The sequence below is a fragment of the Fukomys damarensis genome, unplaced genomic scaffold (assembly GCF_012274545.1).
Source record: "Fukomys damarensis isolate Sample0158 unplaced genomic scaffold, DMR_v1.0_HiC HiC_scaffold_16, whole genome shotgun sequence".
NCBI lineage: Eukaryota > Metazoa > Chordata > Mammalia > Rodentia > Bathyergidae > Fukomys > Fukomys damarensis.
The window spans coordinates 51415948-51436689 of NW_022900928.1; the positions used below are offsets into that span (position 1 = coordinate 51415948).

At 35.2% G+C, this 20742-nt stretch overlaps 1 protein-coding gene across 1 annotated transcript in view; it reads left to right on the forward strand.

Annotated features, from left to right (window-relative positions):
• Positions 1-20742, forward strand: part of Yap1 (Yes1 associated transcriptional regulator) — a 105254-nt gene that overhangs the window by 44162 nt on the left and 40350 nt on the right. Inside the window, exons 3-4 of the mRNA XM_010642089.2 lie at positions 3085-3200; positions 19885-19998. Of these exons, the coding sequence (XP_010640391.1) occupies positions 3085-3200; positions 19885-19998 (230 nt within the window). The remainder of the gene's footprint in view (positions 1-3084; positions 3201-19884; positions 19999-20742) is intronic.

Genomic DNA, 20742 nt, shown 5'->3' on the forward strand with positions numbered 1-20742 from the left:
AAATTAAGTGTTGTGGGCCAGTTGGGGAAAGGTTTTCTAAGGAGGAACTGTAGTAGCCTCAAGAAATATATTGGTGTTTCAGAAGAATCAAAGAATGGTATGGATTTACATGAAGGAGTTTTCTATTGTATCACTTTGTCTAAGCCTAACTTTTCAAAGTTAAAAATAGAACATAATTAGATTAGTTCAGTTGACCTTCCTACAGGAAAATAAATCTGAAATTCTGTATCTTCAAGATATGTAAATAAATTATTTGCTGTTATTTTGGTAAGGAGAAAGCAATTGGATTTTTGACCAAGATATAAACCCTGTGATCTCATTGCAGAGTAGCTAAGGCTGGGAAGCAATGAACTTGTGAAATTTATGTAGCTTTGAACAAGTTTGTGCCAGAATCATTGTCACCTGCTGGCTTGTGTATCTTTTCATGGGTAATATAATATTTCAAAATGGATGACTTCACAAAATGTAAAGAAATCCATAAAAGGGTAGAAAGGGTAGAAGTGAAATATTGGAAAAATAACTTTTTGCATATTTCATTAATTAAGTGTACTAATAGTATACAGAGTTGCACAGTTTAAATTTTGGGGGCGGGTACTGGGGATTGAACTCGGGTCCTTGCGCTTGCGAGGCAGACAGCAGAACCACTGAGCTAATCCCTGGCCCCTGATATCTTCTTAAATTATGTAATCTTGTGAAACTCACACCTGTACCTTAAACATTTAAAGATTCTGACTTTAGGAGGAATAACAGTGTTACTGTTACCACCATCACATTGTTGCGGAAACATGAGCACATTAAGTGCTACCTGGAGTCTTACCTCCCCAGAACTAGACATCAGCCGTGGGAATGATGTTGTTACATTCTTTCATGGCTCACTTGTAAGAGTTAAGAGTTGGGAGAAAGTCACTTAAAAAAAGGGAAGAGGCTTGTGAGTATAGCTCATGAACTCCAGCCCAGCACATGGAAGGCCCTGGGGGTTGGGGATGGGGACCTACAGTTTGTTACATGTGGAGGATTGAAATGGTGGGGGAATAAACCATTACTGGGCTTGATGAAGACTTGATCTTTGGAATAAGGTATTTTAGAGAAACTTGAACAAAGTATTGCCTATATTGTCTAGACCTGACCAAATGCTAGTGCTGCTACTACCGTGTAGTTAGGCGGGTGGGGTGGGTGCTGATAAGAGAAATTATATATTCCACTAAGTAAACATTTTTCTTCACATTTGTATTTGGTCTGTAATAATTTGAAAGTGAGACTGCCATTGTTACTCCTAAATATATAAACCCTTCTACTTTATTTGATTTTTTACTTGCTAAAGAAATAAGACCCATAGGATAATACTTAGGGCCAATTCCAAGTCAGAGTCCATTATCCTTTCTTGTTAATAAGATGATATTGATGAGATAGCATTCTAGTTTCATTTCAGAATAGTGACACACAGAATGTTATATCTTTACTGTTTATATGGTTATCATGGATGATTCAAAAAGAAACAACTCAGCTTTGAAATTTAAACAGCTATAAAAAATTATTTTGGAGGTTTCTTTAAAAAAATTAACCCTTTCTCTGTCTCCCCTTTTTCAAAATAGGAGTTCCTGATTGATAATAAGATCTTAGCAGAGTTCTAATCTATTTGTTATCATCTAGAAATAAACAGTCAAAAATTTTGACAGTTTTTTCCAAACACTTGCACTGCATACTGCTGTATTTTTTTAAAACAGCCTTGTACTATATATACTGTTTTACAGCCTACTTATAAAAACTATATTATGAATATGTTATTAAATATTCTAAAATATTATTGGTGCATAGTAGTACATATGTAACCACATTTATTTAACCAGTGCTCTATCATTGATTGTTATCTGGTTTTCAGACTTTGCTATCAAAAGTGATAGTGAAGAGAACTTCATGAATCAATTTTTGAGTTTATTTCAGAATAATTGTTTAGATGGTTTATTTGTATAATGATATCTTCAGTGTTGATTTCTCTGAAACAATGAAACTTGGCATTTAGAACATGTTTTATTAAATGTTTATTGAAAGCCTGTATACCAGATAGATATTAAGATGCCTTGTAGTTTTGTATTTCATAAGGTCTTAAGCTGTTTTCAGCCCCAGTTTTATGTAGAAATCTAAATGCATACTATGTTTTGCAGTAAGTTACCAATATGTAGAAATGGTTGCTGCGTGCAGTGACCTGTGCCTGTGTTCCCAAAAGCTTGGGAGGCTGGGATAGGAGGATCCCAAGTTCAAGACCAACTTAAGGATACCTTTTCTCAAAATAATTAATAAAAGGGCTAGAGATTTAGCTCAGTGGTGCTGCCACCTGCTTCACCAGCCCAAGGCCCTGAGTTCAATCCCTGCTACTCCCCCAAAAAATTTAATAAAAAAGGGCAGAGGGATGTAGCTCAGTGTAAAAGTCCTGGGTTCAATCCCTAGTAGGAGAAAGAAAGCCAGAGAGAGAAAAAGAAGAAAAGGAAGAAAAGAAGAGAAATTAACAAAAGCCTTTGTGTAGAGACCTGTTGAAGTCAGACGACAGTGAAAACTTACAGATAACATTTTAAATTATATTTTGGCTTCTGAGTATATATTTGTTTTTGTTTTTTATCTTTTTTGTGTGTGTGTTTTATTTTTAAAAGAGGTTTTAGGTATTAAAATGATGCTATTTGGCATTTTTAGAGCTAGAAGAAAAAAGTATGTGATTCTGAGGAATCTTGAGTTTTATTCCTGATGACTACTTTAGATGATTAATTTACAACCTACATTTTATCTTCAAGTAAGCAGTGAATAATAATTGCCTACTAGGTGAAGATGATTTCTCCTCACTTAAAATTCCAGGCATAGCTTTTTCAAATCTTGCACTTGAAAGATCTAAGAGGGTAAACATTGAGTGATTGCACAGCGAACAATGACTTGCAGAGGAAGGGTAGGAGCTGTGAGATGAAATGACTGTGCTTTTTACAGAACTCATTTAGCCTCCTGTGATTATTAGCCTACATAGTTACCCTGTTTTGATAAGGAGAATTGTTTTTAGGACATAGTACTTGTCATCTAACACTGTGGTTTGTTTTGCCTCAGTCACATCGATCAGACAACAACATGGCAGGACCCCAGGAAGGCCATGCTTTCTCAGATGAATGTTACAGCCCCCACCAGTCCTCCAGTGCAGCAGAATTTAATGAACTCGGCCTCAGGTGAGCGAGACACTGGAATTAGTCCACAGAGTAATGCTTATGCATTGGTAAAACTTGTGGAAAATGATCATTATTAACTTAATGGTGTTCATTTTCTACGCAGTTTCATTTGGAGATATTTTATTTCAAAATAACTTGTGCTATATGATAGCATTATTTAGTCATTACTCCATAAAAGGTATTGTAACAGAAAGCCAACAGTTTACTATAAAGATTCAGTTCTGAAGTATTTTCATATTTCTGGTTTTGTTAGTCATGACATGTTTGCATTATATTCTGCTGCTTTCTTGCCTCAGGTCTTTAATTGACATTTTCCTCTTTTTGTGGTTTACTCTTAGGTCTAACATGTTATTGAACACATCTGTACCTTTTCCACATGAGATAAACCTGAAAAAAACTTCCGATTCAATTACTTGGCAATTTACTTGAATCTGCAAGTTTTCTAATCTATATAATGGCATGTGCTCCTTATGATGGAGAAGAAGCAATTAAAAGATTTTATATATAAAATAGGTGGGTCCCAGGCCAGAGCTAGCTCATTATTCAAATATGTCTTGATCTGGGCTGAGAGTGGGTCTCCCATTCTCCTGTCCACCATACATAGTTCAGGACATCAGCTGAAGTAGTAGTTCTGGCACTCTTGTTAATTTTCCCCTTCATAGCCTATCTATTTACCCTATACAAAAAATGAGCATAGTATTAATATTAGGAGCTGCACTCTAGATTTTCCCAAGCAGTAGCCTTTGTAAAGGACTGTGATGGTGTACTGTTGTCACTTCGCCTAAAGAATTCACACTTGAAATTCACACACTTGAAATGTTCTGCCCTCCAAATGATGTCTGTATATGGGACTATTTCTGGTGTTCTGTAACTCTGCTCTCTTTGTGTGGGTTGGAAACTTCTAAAGAGGTAAGAGGTAAAAATGAAGAACAAGGCAAAATTCATAATTGAGGGCCCAGGATTTAGCTCAGTTATTCCACCACCTGCCTCTCAAGCATGTGGTCCTGAGTTCAATCCCCAGAACCAAAAAAATATTCTTAATGGAGCTTTTCTTATCTTAAATTTATTCTTGATGAAAAAATTCCTTTTATCTTCATTTGGACTTACTGTAATATGAATTCATGTAATTGAGCTTTTCTTAAATTTGGTCTTGATGAAAAAATTCCTTCTATACATTTGGACTTAATATGAATTACGTATGCTCAAAATGTTTATATGTAGCTTTTGATTTAAATCTTTTAAAACTTAAGGCAAAAATTATACAAGCATTTTTAATTAATATTTGTACCTGACAATTTATATTATTAATTTTGTCTTATTTCACCCTAAATTATATATAGGAAATTAGCAACAAATAAATCATTAATTTAAACCTTGTTTTGGAAGATTTGATACTTTATCTCTAACAAGACTATTGGCCAGTTGGTGGCACACACCTGTAATCCCAGCACTTGGGAATCTGAGGCAGGAGGATTGCTGTGAGTTTGAGACCAGCCTCGGGCTACCTAGTGAGTTCCAGGTCAGTCTAACTACATAGTGAGACCCTCAAAAAACAAACAACAACAACAAAAAAGATTGATTGTGATTCTTCTAAAATATTGGTTTGTTTATTTTCTCATGGTAATGGCCTAAGAAAATGAGAGAATTTGGGCTCAAACTTTTGTTTAAAAGCAAAAGCATGCATCACCTTGGTTTTAGTGACTTTTAAAATAATATGGATGTTTTCAACTGTCTTGTAAAAAATTTTTTATACCCTAAATATAAAGTAGTAGACATGGTTACTCGAACATAATTAGCAGAGACAACTTTGGCAGGAACAGTTACAGGGCAATGGTGAGAAACAAACTGGTGAGTTAGGAGTGAGGGAAAGAAGGTATGAAAAGCAAGTTCTGGTTGGAGTTGCAAGGGAGAACTGAATGGAAAAAGCAATATCTAGAGAGACTTGAGTACATTTAAATGGTGGTAGAAAATAATAACAATAATAAGTCCTATTTATATGCCAGGCATTGTGCAAAGGTCATTTTGGACTATTTCATTTAACCCATATGGTGGCCATTAGGTGATATTATTAATTATACTTTGTATATCAGAATAGTTGAATAACTGTCCAGAAATCACACTTTTAAGTGATCGCAGCCAGATTCAGATCTTGGAAATGAACTTCTAGGTCCTCTGCTCCCAATTGGTAAGTGAGCCATGGATAGGCTAAATGACACAGTAAAGCTTCAGAAAAAGCACCCTAGATCCACCCACCTCCAAAAAGCCCCACCAATGAGCACAGGATGCTTTGGGGTAACATCTAGATACAAGCCATAACATGTACTAGGGAACTGTTTAAAAATACTAGTACATGTACTGGGAAATTGGTTCTTCAGAAGAGAGGGCTTGTAGGGCTTATTTGCTGAAGGAGGCTTTGTGTCTAATAAAATACGCTGTCTTTTAAAGAGTAGAAAAAGTATAGAGAATATTTGGTCATTGACTTTAATAGAGATGGTCAGACAGAATGATTAAAGTTAGGAAAGAAAGAGGCTAGCTGACAAGTATGGTGTGAGAGCAAAGTAGTCAACAAAAGTGTGAAAATCAGAGTGAGGTGTTACATTGGGTATACAGTCATTCTTGGTACACACAGATAATTGGTTCCAAGACTTAAATGTATCTATCCTCTTGTATACTTTAAGCTTTCTGTACATTACTTTTAATATTAACACAATGTAATTACATAGTAGTTTACATAGTAATGACAAAGCTGTATATATTAGTACAGGCACAATTTTTGCCTCAAATATTTCCTATCCATTGTTGCGTTCAGGAATGCACAAATGAATAATGGGAGCCAATTGTGTATGAAAATTCCTAGACTCAAACAAACATAAGCCTGGATTATTCTGAATTTTGTCACAAAAATATAATTGGAGATATAGCTGTCAAATCAAGTGCTAAGGCTTTTGGTAATATCTGTATATTATGAGTTTCTTTCTGAACTACAAGAACTTTTGTGTTGTCTTTCATTTCACTAGGTATTTAAAAATAAAGAGGACTTCTACATGATGCTGAAAAGCTTTGGAGTGAAGGGAACTGTTTTTTGGGATTTTTTTTTTGCTTATGCTAGGGATCCAACCCAGAATTTTGTGCATGCTAATAAATAAGCACATGCTGTAATGCAGAACAGTACTCAGTTCCATGGGAACTGTAATCTTGATATACCTCATTTGACATAGAATTATAACCGTAAATTACAGCGTGTTAATAAAGCTTTCAATCTATGAACTTCTCTTTATCTAGAAAGCAGCTATGGCACATGATGGCTATATATTCTCTAATGAGGTTCAGATCACAGGTTCCTAAACAGATTTAAGAGAGAATGATCTTACTCTTGGTCAAGGATTATACAGAATGTGAAGAAGTCCTCTGACTTTATCTCTCTGAGAAAACCAGTAAAAGAGCTGCCCTTCTGTGCTTCAAAAATTGATCTTGTAGGGCCAGGGATTTAGCTCAGCGGTTCAGTGGCCTGCCTTGCAAGCCCAAGGACTCGAGTTCAATCTCTGGTACCAAAAAAAAAAAAAGATCTTGTAGAAAGAATCTTTTAAAGCCTAGAGGCAGTGAAGGAAAGTTGTGAAGGCATTTAAATAAATGTGAAGGCATTTCCTCTATAACAAAGCAGCAAATGACTGGCAGTTAAGCAGACTGTGTGCAGAAAATTTTCACCCTGAAGGGAATGCCTTCTGAATCTAATCATCTGAAGCCCTCAGATAAAATAGAAGCGATTTGTAGCATTTTACTGGGTTAATCAAGCTAAGTATTAATTTATAATTTTACCACTAATTATTTTTAACAAAATCTTCCGAGTCTTAATCTTTTAAAAAATTGTCCTTATTCAAAATTTGAGTGCAGCTTTGTGTTCTGTTCTTACTCAAAATAATTAGGTTGAAATCATGCATTTCATTATTAGAAACCTGTAGTTTGTATTTGGTCTAATTTCCAAATATGTGTATATGCGAAACTACTCAAAAACAAAGGTGTACCAAGCAAGGCTTATTACATCCCATGAAAAGGATAAATTTTAGGTATTATGTCACTGACATTTGATTGACAGGTAGATGACAGCATATTTTATGGAGGATTTTAAAAAATGAACATAAGAGAGAAAGGGTAATTTTTTAAAATTAATATTGTATGTATGCATTGCCATATGGGGATTGAACCCAGGGATGTTCTACCACTGAGCTTCGTTTCCAGCCCCTGATTTTTAAATTTGGAAACAGGGACTCACAAAGTTACATAGGCCAGCCTCAAACTTGTGATCCTCTTGTCTTGGCCTCCTGCATAGCTGCACAATCATACCAGACTAGAAGGAGGTACGTAGGTTTGAATAATTCATTGAGATAATGGTTCTATTTTCCCTTATTCTATGTTAAAATAAACATACATATACATGTATGCACCTATGCCTAAGAGTTGGTGATTGCCCTTTAGAAGTTTTTATTATAATTTCATATGTTTATAGTACATTACTATGTTTTGATGCATCCATTGAATCTAATAAAATACATCTTTTATTTAATAAAATACACCTAAGATTTAGGTAAACATTTTAGTAATTTTTGTGTTCCATATTAATAAGGATTTGGGGAGAAAAGAATGGTGCGGTGCTACTTTAACTTATCTATTTGCTTGATAAATATTAAAAGTTTTAGTAGTTGCTTACTAACACTGATTAATGAATCTTAAAATCAAGGAAATGTACTCTGTAATTATTCAGAAATACCTGTATGCCAAAGAGCAGATAACTATTTAGGTTCACAGAAATTAAGCCAGCTATACTCCAGTTATCATGGGTACTCAAGAGGGCAGCCTAGGTAAGATACTAAGACTCTGTCTCAAAAAATAAAGTCTTTTGTATACATTAAGCAAAATTATTTAATGCATTTATCTGCTTTTTTAAAGTAAGCTTGTGATAATAATCCAAAACTGAAATGTTATTTCAGGTAAATTTTAAAAGATTCATTTATTATTTTTATACTTTAAAGTTATTGTCATTTACATTGACATTGTTGGCATTTATTTGACTTAATTATCAGATCAACCATTGCAGCTCTTTTAGATTTCCCTGTTAAGAAAAACTGCATAGAATTCCTAGGAAATTACCTCAAGATGAATGCCCTCTTGATCATGAAAGGTGATGCATGTTAAAGGAATTTGCTAAGCACCTTCATTTTAAGGGGGAGGTGGATTTCAGAAGCCAAGTGAATAGTATAGACCTGCTGTATGTCTGCCATTTTTGTTATTCCTGCTTTGTGTGATCTGTCAAAGCACAAAAGAACAAATAGGAAAGAGATTTTTACCAAGAAAAATGACAGGCAAAATACTGAAAATAAGATTTTTTAACCTCAACAAGCATATAAAGATTGTGAGAAGTTACAAAATGGAAAAATTTTAGAGGTTGATAATACCTACTTTATAAGTTATAATTCATAATTTTTGGGAGGGTACCAAAGATTGAATTCGGGTCCTTTTGCTTGTGAGGCAGGTGCCGAACCACTGAGCTAAATCCCCAGCCCTGGAATTCATAAATTTTGAAGTTTCATCTTTGAAACTGGGAGATAGTTTAGAATAAGAGTTAAGACCAAGGGCTCTTACAGTCAAGTGGACCTGAGTTTGAGCCCTAGTTATCACTGTTTGTGAGATTCTGGGCAAAGTTACTGTATCTGTCTGTGCCTAATTTTCTTCACTTGGAAAATGGAATAACAATAATATAGAAACAACCCATAAAGCTGTTGTGAAGATTAAATGACATAATCCATATCATGTGATTGGCACATAGTTAAAAATTATTACTGACAATATAGATTTGTTATAATATTTTGCATATGTAATATATAAATATGACCTGAATTTTAAAAGTTTTCAATGATTAATACTCGTAATTACTGCATTTAAAATCTTACCACTATTTAAGCAGTAATCAAAGTTTAAGCTATCAAATATAGGTTAGATTGAAACTATGTATCTTATTTGTTACTCTTAAATTCCTATCCCAAGCTTTTTTTAAAAAAATTAATTTTTGGGTTGTCCTCTCCTGCTTCTATAAATTCAGGTAAACTAAAATGGAGGACTGAAGGTGTGGCTCAGTGACAGAGCACTTATGAGACCCTTGCTCACTACCTTTGGGAAAGGGGTTAGTGACAGGAGTGAGAGGGAATGAAAAGGAAAATGATGAAATCTCTGCTTTCTTTTAGAAATTAGCTTCTAAAGCAAGAGTGAGTAAATAGAAACTCAAAATTGTTAAGTCCTCTTGACTTGATCTTACAGCATATCTGAAAAATATTTTTTAAATGTATTAGAAGTGTTAGAAGCTAAAATTTATTTGAATTTTAAAAGTTACTATGATTTTAATGTAAATACTGAATCTCAAAGAAGAAAAAGCATATAGACTTCTGTTTTGATTTTTTGTTTGTTTGTTTTGATACTGGGGATCTAACTCTGGTCCTTGCTCTGATCCTTGGGTCCTTTGCAAGGCAGGTGGTGAAACCACTGAGCTAAATCTCTGGCCCTAGACTTCTGTTTTAAAGTCTAATTTAGAAGAGTAAGAGAATATTAGGAAAATTTTTAGATGCATGGGTATCATTATTACTCTCGGACCAGGGATTTAGCTCAGTGGTGCCTCTGCCTGCCTCGCAAGTGCAAGGTCCTGAGTTAGATGCCCTGTCAAAAAACAAACAAACAAACAAAAAAAACCCAAAAACATACTACTAGCTCTCATAGTAAAATGAGTTGTTGAATAATAACATTTAAAAAATACACGTGTGTTTAACCTTCCTACAGCAATTATTTGTAGAATTTGGAAGCTTCTCAACTTCAAAGAATGAAAAGATTATTTATATTTAAATACCAAATCAAATGCCTGTTTTCTTCTATTTTTAACTCTCTGAAACATATTTATTTAGAAGAGTGCCTGGCGCATGGGGTACGTATTCAGTATTGGTTGAGGGAAAGAATAAACATCTGCCTCTTTAAAGAAGTCTTCTACCTGCCCTCTCCACTACTGACTCCATGTGTTCATTCCTCCTACTTTTCCAGCATTCAGTACATAAATCTGCCACAACACTCATTATTTTTTGTTTGTTTGTTTGTTTGAGATAGGGTCTCACTGTGTAGTTGAGACTTGATAAGTGTTAGGATATTACAGTGTTTTTGTCTTTCCCACTTATTTCTAAATCCTTCTGGTTATGCTTGCTGTAACAATTTTGTGACTCATAAAAGGAATATTTGTGTTAAAGATGGTTTCTTTAAAAATGTTATCCATAGGCTACCATATAGAGGCAGCATAAATGAAATGTAATACATTACTGGATGTAATCTATCCATTAGCAGTAGTCAGATTATTCCAAAATAATAGTTTCTTTTGATGTTAATAAGGCGAAGAAAGTGGTAAGACTTGCTGTAGGTTAGTTTTTTGTTGTTTGGTTTACAGAGACAGGTCTCATTTAGTGTGTGTAGCCTAGGCTGGCCTCAAACTCATATTCCTCCTGCCCTAGCCTCTTGAGTGCTGGGATTACAGCCCTGTGCTACTATACTTAGCACAGTTAAAGTTTTAATTAAAGGTGATTAAATTCTTAAAGGTGATTGTTTTGTTTAAGCAGCCTGAAGTCTTAATCTTATTTATTTTTGTTTCAGTAAAACTTTACAGAAAACTTACCTTACTAAATTTATTAAAACTCTAAGCTATTTCATTAAGATAAAATCTAGGAGACTCAAATTGCCCTGAAGTTAGAAGGTTCTCTCTGAGCACAGATCACCCAACTGTAGCATGATAAACAGGAATGATTTTTAACAATCTCTTGGTGTTATCCTGAGACATTTGTATTTTTTCCTTCTAAAAGTATTCATTACCCAAATAACAAATCCCTCTAAATTTCTAGTAGGTACTGTGATGGCCACTAGGATCATAGAGTCCAGACAGAGTTTTTTTTTTTTATATGATAATGAATCTTGGCTGGGTATGGTGGTGCATTCCCATAATCCCAGCACTTGGGAGGCTGAGGCAGGAGGATCACTGAGAGTTAGACCAACCTGGGCTACATAGTGAGTTCCAGATCGGTCTCAACTGCACAGTAAGACCCTGTCTCAAACAAACAAACAAAAAATAATGAGTGTTGTGGCAGATTTATGTACTGAATGCTGGAAAAGTAGGAGGAATGAACACATGGAGTCAGTAGTGGAGAGGGCAGGTAGAAGACTTCTTTAAAGAGGCAGATGTTTATTCTTTCCCTCAACCAATATTGAATACATACCCCATGCGCCAGGCACTCTTCTAAATAAATATGTTTCAGAGAATTAAAAATAGAAGAAAAGTAAACCAGTTATGGGTTGGACTGATTGTTTGGGATCGGGGAGATGATATTTTGAATGAACAGAAGGCTACAGTTATGGGTGTATCTAAGGAAAAGGGAAAGAATGTTCCATGTATGACACAATAACCCATTCAGTGCTCCTTAAACTGAATAATCAATCAGTAAAGGGCAGCAAGGGCACCACATTACATAGATCTTGTAAGTTTTGAACAGAGGGATGATATGGTTTAGTGTACTTTTCAAAAGAAGGGACATTATTAAGGTGACATTTGTAGTAACCTAGGGAAGAAGATGACCAGCGTGGTAGCAGTAAAGGTGGTAAGAAGTAGATGGGTTCAGGACCCCGTGAGTAGGAGTTAAGTTTGGTGAAGAAAAGGGTCCAGTAGAAGTAGCAGTATATAGGCAGTTACTGAGGCCTGAAACCCTTGATTGTATAACTCATTGGTAGAATGGTAGGGAATAAGGTTGAAAATATCCTCAGAATGCCTTTGTGTGTTAAGCAAAGAATTTTAAACTTCATTCTGAGAACTCTGGGACACTATTAAAAGCATAACTTTTGGATATTTACCAGTGATTTTACCTGTTTTTGTTATCATATGACCTACAAGACCAAGGTATCTCATTTTCTTAAGGTTAACCTGCATTTTTATGAATATTAAGCATAAGTTTTAATAAGCTAAATAAGTTATTAGAACAAAATGGTAGAGCTATTCTAGGAAAAGGTGAAGAGTTAACTTGTAGACAGTGTTTCTCTCCTTGTATAAAGCATTTTTTTTCCTTTCAACAAGCTATGGACATAGCTAGAACCTGTCTAAAAAAGAAAAAAAAATACAAAATTTTCTTATGATTTAGAACTGCACGCTTCAGGTCAGTTTTCACAGTGGTGGAAATAGATTGTGGAAACTAGAGGAAAATCTTTACCAAAACCTGATTTATAAATTTCTCTTACTTTAATAAGTACATTTGTTGTATGGTGGTGCACGCCTGTAATCCAGCACTTGGGAGGCTGAGGCAGGAGGATCACTGCAAATTGGAGACCAGCCCGGGCTACATAATGAGTTTCAGGTCAGTCTCAACTACATAGTGAGACCCTGTCTCAGAAAACAACAACAAAAAAAATGTACCTTTGTTGTCCTGTGTTTGGCTGGCTAATAGAAGCCACCAAATAATTGGTGATCATTTTCATAGTTCTTCACATTTGCCTATGATAGAGCTGGGCATTGGTGGCACATGCCTGTAGTCCCAACACTCAGGAGGCTGAGGCAGGAGGATCGCAGTGAGTTTGAGACTAGCCTGGGCTACATAGTTCCAGGTCAATCTCAATGACATAGTGAGATCCTGTCTCAAAAAACAAAACAAAACAAAAAAAGTGCCTATGATAGTTTCTTCTGTTGTGTCTACCTAACAATTTTAGTAGTGTGGATAGAACTTAATTAGGGGTTATCTAGGGCTTAGGTATTTATGTTTGTAGAAGACTCCTATGTAAACAATTTTGTAAACAAAACAAGTTTCAGGTGAAAATATTTTAATACCTCTGTATTTTAAAAGGTACATAAATCTGTAGAGAATGCGGACCAAAGTAGTATACAGACTAACCTGGCAGTGGTTTCAGTAAGTGTTTGCTATCTTTGTCCTTAGCAAATTCAAAATCATGTATCCTACTAGGAATGAGAGTGGGGGAAAGCTAACTCTTTTGTCTTCTAGAGAAGAATGATAAATTATTCCCATAATAATACCATATGGCTTATAACAACCCATTTCAGAAGAGTTAGCACAAGAGGATATGTGGTAAGAATCCAAGAAATCAAAGCAAGAGTAATTGCAATTCATAGGTGGAGAAGAGCCGTAATAATGAGATAGAATTGAGAAAAGATTCACAAAAACAGGGCAGTAAGGATAGAGTAGAATTTTAGTGGAGAAGACAGGCTAGGAACAGACCCATGGAGGATGTACGTGAAGGTGGAAGATACATGACAGTGCTAGGCATTGGAAATACAGGAGTGAACAAGCCATGATGTTAGGACTGATGTTAAATAGGTTGTTAAATCACTAAAGTGATGGAATCATCTTAGCAAAGAAAAAGCAACATAATGGAACTATGTAGGCCAGGCATCAGGAAGAAGTGGCCTTCACAGTGGGAAGAATGAGTACATGTTAGCTCTTCAGAGATCTGCATGAGAGAAGATCCTTCAGGGAAGAGTTGGACGGGATGGGCACCTAAAGAGACTGATCCGTGAGAGGTGTGAAATGACCGTAGAGGAGCAGGTGAAACCTGAAGTTCTGAATCCTTTCAGTATTAATGCAGTGCTCTGTAATGCGTGACTGTAGAGGATAAACAGCTAAAGGTTTGAGAATTTTTTTCCTTTGAGCTTTTGTGAACTCAGGGAGCTACTTCCCCATAGGAAAAATGAGACAAGACAGTCTTGTACATAACAAGGTTTAATGTTGGAGTTGAGCAGTTTAGTAATTACTGCTGAAATTTAGAAGTCTTGGAAATATGAATTTACATTAGTTTTATTTGAGGGACAAATGGAAATGTTATAAGTAAAACTCAATATAGGAGGCACATTTTGTGACATCAATACTCAGTTGATGGAAAGGCATCTACATAAATACAATAGAAGCCAGAGGATTTTATAAAAGTTCCAGGAGGAGAACATTTTTTAAAACAAAACTTTTGATTACTCTTTGTCATACTTGAAGTTCTGGAGAGCTAGACTGTCAGGGTTTGAAGACCCTGCTCTGCCGCTTTCAGCTTGGACTGAGTGATTTTGAGCAAGCTCAATCTTTTTCTTAGCTTTCTCTTCTGTAAAGTGAGGATAACAATTGCACCTGTTTGATGGGGTTGTTAAATAAGATAATATTTGCCTGCAAAGAACTTAGTACAGTGTCTTCCATGTTTTAAGAAGTTTGTGATGCTTAAATACAAGAGAAATGGAAATGGAAAGCAGTGAGTATTTTAGAGCTACGTTCCTTTAAAAGGTCATTGAGGGCCAGGTATTTAGCTCAGTGCTGCCACTGGCACAAGCACAAGGTTCCAAGTTTGATTCCCAGTACCAAAACAACAACAAAAAAAGGTCATTGAATCTACTTTCTAAAGAAAGTACTTCTTGATAGTCCGGTACTTTGAACTACTCACCAGGGTGTGTTTGGTAAATGTTCAGTGTCCTGTGACTTCTTTATTCCTGAATTGTGAGGCTAGTAAGAGGGAGAGAGGTCTATCATTTAATTTGATGTAGCTAATCAAGACTTTCTTGTTTGATTAGACATTGTAAATGGTTTTAGACATTACTAATGCAAGAGTCCTTAGGCAAGAGCAGGAAGTTGATATTGCATCATTTCAGCATTGTGACATAGAGTATTTAAAAATACTGCAGGAAGTTACTTGGTTATAGTAGATAGGTTATCATTCAAGTAGTATTAGTAAATCTTATTAAAATTATTTTCTCAAAAATTTTTATGAATTCCTGAGCTAACTCCCCGGCCCCCTCCCTTCTTGGTATAAGGCATATAGGCATGCATGCATATATGTATATATATTTTGGTCATCCTCCACCAGGCCTTTTGGTGTGGGGAATCAGGCAAGATAGGCCAGCCTTTAACTCCAACATCTTTTTGGCATCTACACCCCTAGCTTTAGAGTATAAAAAAAATAAAGTGGAATGAAAATGTTTATTGCCTGTTTTGTCTATAGTTATCCATCAATTTAGGGGAATCATTACTACCTTTATAGTAACAGTAATCCCTTAGAAATATTGCCCATTCAGCCCTTTCTTTACTGGTTAAAATGATTAAGTGTTTTCTAGTTGTGTCTTGTTGTTGCTTGGGTTTGGGTTTTGGCTTTTAATTTTGTTGGTTGGTTGGTTGGTTGGTTGGTTGATTTTTAAAGAGAGGCTCTTGCTATGTAGTTCAGGCTGGCCTTGATTTAAAGTTACTGTGTAGCCTAGGCTGACCTCAGACTTGCTGCAGTCCTCCTACGTTAGCCTCCCGAGTGCTGGAGTTATAGTCATGTGCCACCATGCTGTCTTCTAATCAGTGCTTAATCATAAAAATTGAGGGAGTCATGCATGGTATTTTATTTATTGCCTGTCCTGCCCTGTTTACGCAATACTGGTTTCCTCATCTCTTGCCCTGTATTGCTCATATCCCAGGTCATCATGCGTTTAAATTTGCATTGTATTCAGAGCTAAATTTAAAAGTCACCTTTTACATGCTGTCATTCTTCATGAGTATTTCTGAAGCATCATTTCCCTTTTTTTCCCCTGCATTCATGCGGCTGTAATTTTTTTCATTGCATTTATCATTATTTTATATCTTTCTGGCTAGAAAATAAGTTCCATGAAATAGGGATTATTTTATTACTGTATATGGGTTATACTGTATATGGAATAGTACTTGAGTATAGCAGGAGCTTAATAAATACTTACTGAAAGAATTTGATAAATTCTGTGCCTTTAGCTTAAGTGGTATCAAGTAATAGAGAAATTAAGCTTCCACAGAAAATGAACAGAATCTTTTCTTCCATAGGCATAAGTAAAGGATTCTGAGTTTTATTTCGATTGCATGCATTTCAGTCAACATTCCCATTTTTTCTAAGGAGTAGACAACATAGGCAGTAAGATGAAAAAAATGCATCATGTATGTGTAGTGTTCAGGAATTTCACATGGAAAACACACATAATGAAACAATATTGCATTGGAAATGCTATGACCTAGGTGTAAAGAAAATACTCTGCCAGCACAAAGAAAGATCTCTTCATTTGTTTGAGAAAAATAAAATGTTCTTGATTAAAAATAGTTTGAAGCGAAGTGGCTAGTAATAAAATCCCAAAAGTCACATCAATTCTTCCTACCTCCAGATGCTTATTTTCATTTTCATCTTTATCAGAAAACAAATGAGGAGTGACATTTGGTCTCCTCCAGAATACTAGCTTGGAGTGTTCAAGTATTTAAAAAAATTGCCACCTTTCTAATGACTGTCTTCTTGATAGTTCCGTTTTCCTTATCTTATTCTAGCATACATAGCCATGTGCCTTTCTCACACATGGCAAGGCTTGATAGTTTGACCTGTGAACTGCCCTTGGTACCTAACAATAAATAGATATAGTCATGTGTAAGTTGAATTCAAGAAGCTCAAGAAGTAGCTCTGTAACAAACTTCAGTATTTGAAGTGATTATTTAAGATCAGTTACGCTCAAAATACGTTCCCTAGACCAGCAGCATTTAGGAATATTCAGGCACCATCCCTGACAGAAACTGTTGGGAAGCTAAGGCTCAGCACTATTTGTTGTAATAAAGCTTTGGTTGTTCCAAAATTTGAGGACCATTGTTTTAGATCATTTTGTATAAGTAAAATTTTGCCACTTTAATTTATTGGATGAGCCCCATTTCAGAGAAATTAAAATATATACTAAAATCAGAATAAAAATCAAACTAAAGATATCTGTATTTCTCTTAGACTTACACTAACTCTAGTTTAGATTGCTTGAACTATAGACTATCAGTTGTGTAACTTGATTCAGAAAATATGTCACTTTCTTTTTCATGGTTATATAATAGTCAAACTAATGGGATAGGTTGGAAAGTGCTTTAAGAATCAAGTCACTGGGCCGGGTATTTAGCTCAGTGGTTTTTCCGCCTGCCTTGCAAGCACAAGGACCCAAGTTTGATCCCTGGTACCAAAAAAAAAAGAATCAAGTCACTGAATCTCAGGACCAGTTGACAAAAAGTTGTGGGTTTTTTGTTTTGTTTTTTTTTTTTTTTTTTTTTTTTTTTTTTTTTAGTCTTGTTTTAATTTGAATACTAAGGATTCATTCACGATGCAAAGCTATTTAAAGATTATCTGTACTAATCTCCTTGTCTTTCACCAGCAGTTCCCTTCAGTGTAAAGAAGGCGTCCCATTTTGGGTTTGTCTTTTTCCACTTAACATTCTATTTATATCTAGAAAGTGTTATAGGCAAAAGTGAATATATAAAGTGTCCTTTTCTGAATATCATATATTTTTGGCATACATTTGAGTGCTTACAAAGTTATTACTGTAATTGATATGTATTTGATATGTGCATTGTATCATTCTTTAATTGGAGATAGGAAGAGAAAATAGAAACTAGACTGTTGATTTGTGCTGGGCTTGTCTTTTTTTTTTTTTGGTACCGGGGATCGAACTTGGGTCCTTGTGCTTTGGGCTTGTTTTATATATTCATTTCCAAAACTTGTACATTTAGAAGTTTGTTTCTGATTCTTTACTGTATACAAGAATGGTATTTATGAAAGTTTTTCTGAATATAATTTTTAGTGAAATTCATATTTAATGATCTAAACGAGTATAGAAGGGATAAGGTTGTTATTCCACCTTGCAAATTTAATCTGTAGAAACAGTGGCATAAATTTGGGGGATGTATTTATATCTTTCTGAAGCAGCATATTGTATGGGTTAAAGTAAAAGCGGAAACTCAACATGAGAATACCCGAGTTTAAGTTCTGGCTTGAAACTTACTGTCTACCTTGGGCAAGTTACTAAATTCTCTGAACCTCACTGTGTTTATATATGTAATAGTGACAAGAACAGTGCATAGCAAATGGAGCCACTGTGGATTTTGATGTAATAATGGAAATGATAGTGGTGGAGATGCTACTGTTGTCACTGCCCCATGAGTTGTGTGTTGTACTGTTATTTACAATAGCCTAAATAAATAAATGTATAAAAGAAACATTTGTGAAAAGTTGGTGGTAGAAATTGGTGCCTGAGACATTAAAAAATGGGACCAGCTGTAAAAGATTTGGCAATTTTCCTCTTGATGGTGGAGACCAATGGAAATGTTTTGTGTAAGGTAGTGAGTGACATGTAAAAGTTTGTTGGGAAGTATTTTAGGGCTGGGGACATAGCTCAGAGGTAGAGCACTTGTCTAGCAGACATTAGGCACCGGGTTTGATCTTCAGCACTGTGGGGGAAGGGAAAATAGTATTTTAAGAAGAAAAACCCCTGTGACTGTTAAGTAGAAGACACCGGAGTGAGGAAAGATAAGAAGTCAGTCACCAAGGAAGGAAGCTCTGTGAAAGTTAACAGAGTTGGTGAATACCGATGGCTAAATTCTTAGAGATGGATGGGGTGGAGGGATCCAGATGTAAAATGGAATCTTCAGGAGGAACAAGTGGGAAAGGTTTAATTTGTATCCAAGGAAGGTGTGGAATGAGGCGATTTAAAAATGGTACAGAACTGGGGCTATACTTCAGTGGTAGAATTCTTACCTAGCATGCGCAAGACCCTGGATTTAATCGCCAGCACTGCAAAATAGGGTCCATACATTCAAACATGTTTGAAGCCTATAATGAAGGTCTTTTGGGATTGTTGGATCTCTTTAAGGCATCCAGTGACTTAAATGTTGATTTGCTATCACCATGTATCTTGGGATCTTAGAATTTTTAAAGTTTGATTTTTTATGCATTTTATAATTTAGCCATTTTCACTATTAAGGGTACTACAGTAGTAAATCACTAGTATTCAGTTTTGAGATTCTGTTTCATTGTGGGAGTGTTTGAATATTTTAATTATTCTGGATCTCTCTTTTTTATTAGTATTAACTCCCCAAATCAGTTGTCTGGCTTCTATAATCTTAGGAAAGTAGAAAAATCTTAGCACTATGTTCTTTAGTTATATCTCTCAGATATTTAGTTTTCAGTCTGTAGCTTTGAAATGGTTTTGCTTCCCCTTTTGTTTTTAATAAATTTGCCTTCCAATAACTTTAGTGCTTATGTTGCCCTCTTTCAAAATGCCAACAAACTTAAAACTTCCATCCACAATCCTTCCTATTTTCTGGTCTACTTTAAAAAAACAAAACAAACAAACTAGTTTTTGGTATTATAGTTTTGTGTGTGTGTGTGTGTGTAACCCAGTCACTTTAAAATATTCATGATATTTTAGATGTTCAGAAACACTCGCATGTATTTCTTTCTAAAGAACCTTGAAGTCTCTAATGAGATGCTGTCACAAAACTGATTGGATTGGGGGTAAGTCCCTGAGCTGTAGCACTTCCTTGTCTTATATTACCTGTGATAATTATTTGGATCATTATTTGCAAAAGTTTTTTTTTTTAATATGACTTTTCCCCCCGTCTGTATTATTGAGTGTGTTGATTTTTAGTATTTGATGGTTTCTTTTTAATGGAGGAGAATCAGGTATATATAGGTTTACCTTCTCTGAACATAGACTTAAATTTGTTTTAATGAATTGTTTTATGTCAAGATGTTTTCTTTTCAAACTAGCACCCCCTCATACTTTTTTTAGGTACACCAAAATCAAAACCAACCATGATTTTTTTTTTCTGTATTATAGGTCCTCTTCCTGATGGATGGGAACAAGCCATAACTCAGGATGGAGAAATTTACTATATAAATCATAAGAACAAGACCACCTCTTGGCTAGACCCAAGGCTTGACCCTCGTTTTGGTAAAGGTTCATCTCAAAACCTTTATTGACATTTTAAATTATAATTTTTTGTGTTTGAGTTTAGAGAACACATTTAAATAAAATTGTATTGACTCAGTACTAAAATATAATGCCTACTCAGTGTTTCCTAGTACTGTTTTTTTATCTTTCATTTTAAACTTGAGAAATTTATATTTAAACATCTTTTTAGCTTGTGTTGGGTTTGGGGGTCATAGTAGCTGACTAAGGAGAATCACTGTCCCTTTCACATTTGGGAGAAGCCCAGCAACCTTGTTGAAAATGATCTTTTTAGCTGTAATAATAATCAGGCTGTCATGTAACATCTAAAAGGTTGAACATCATCTTTTGTCAGTGACCTGGTGTCTACTTGTGTTTAATTTGTTAAAATGCAGAGCACTATCAAGTGAGTGCCTGGGTGTTAGTGGGTTTTTTTTCCCCATTCTAAGTGGGGGAGAGGGCTCATCTTAGAAATGGTCTAATGAAAGTATTTTCCCCTCTTCTCTGTTGGCTTTTTGATCTTTATTTTTATTTAAGAAATAAACAAGCCATATTCTCCTCCAGATTACATAAATAAATCTCTGTTTGCACAGAACTCTTTCCTCCCAAATGTGCACGTTTCGATAATCATGTACAAGTTTAGTGCCTTTCTATCCATATTTTTTTATTTTTACTGTTTCAGTTTCTTCAGTTGGGTTTCTGAGATATTTTTCCAAAGTCATGGAAAATGAATTTAAAAAGAAGCAG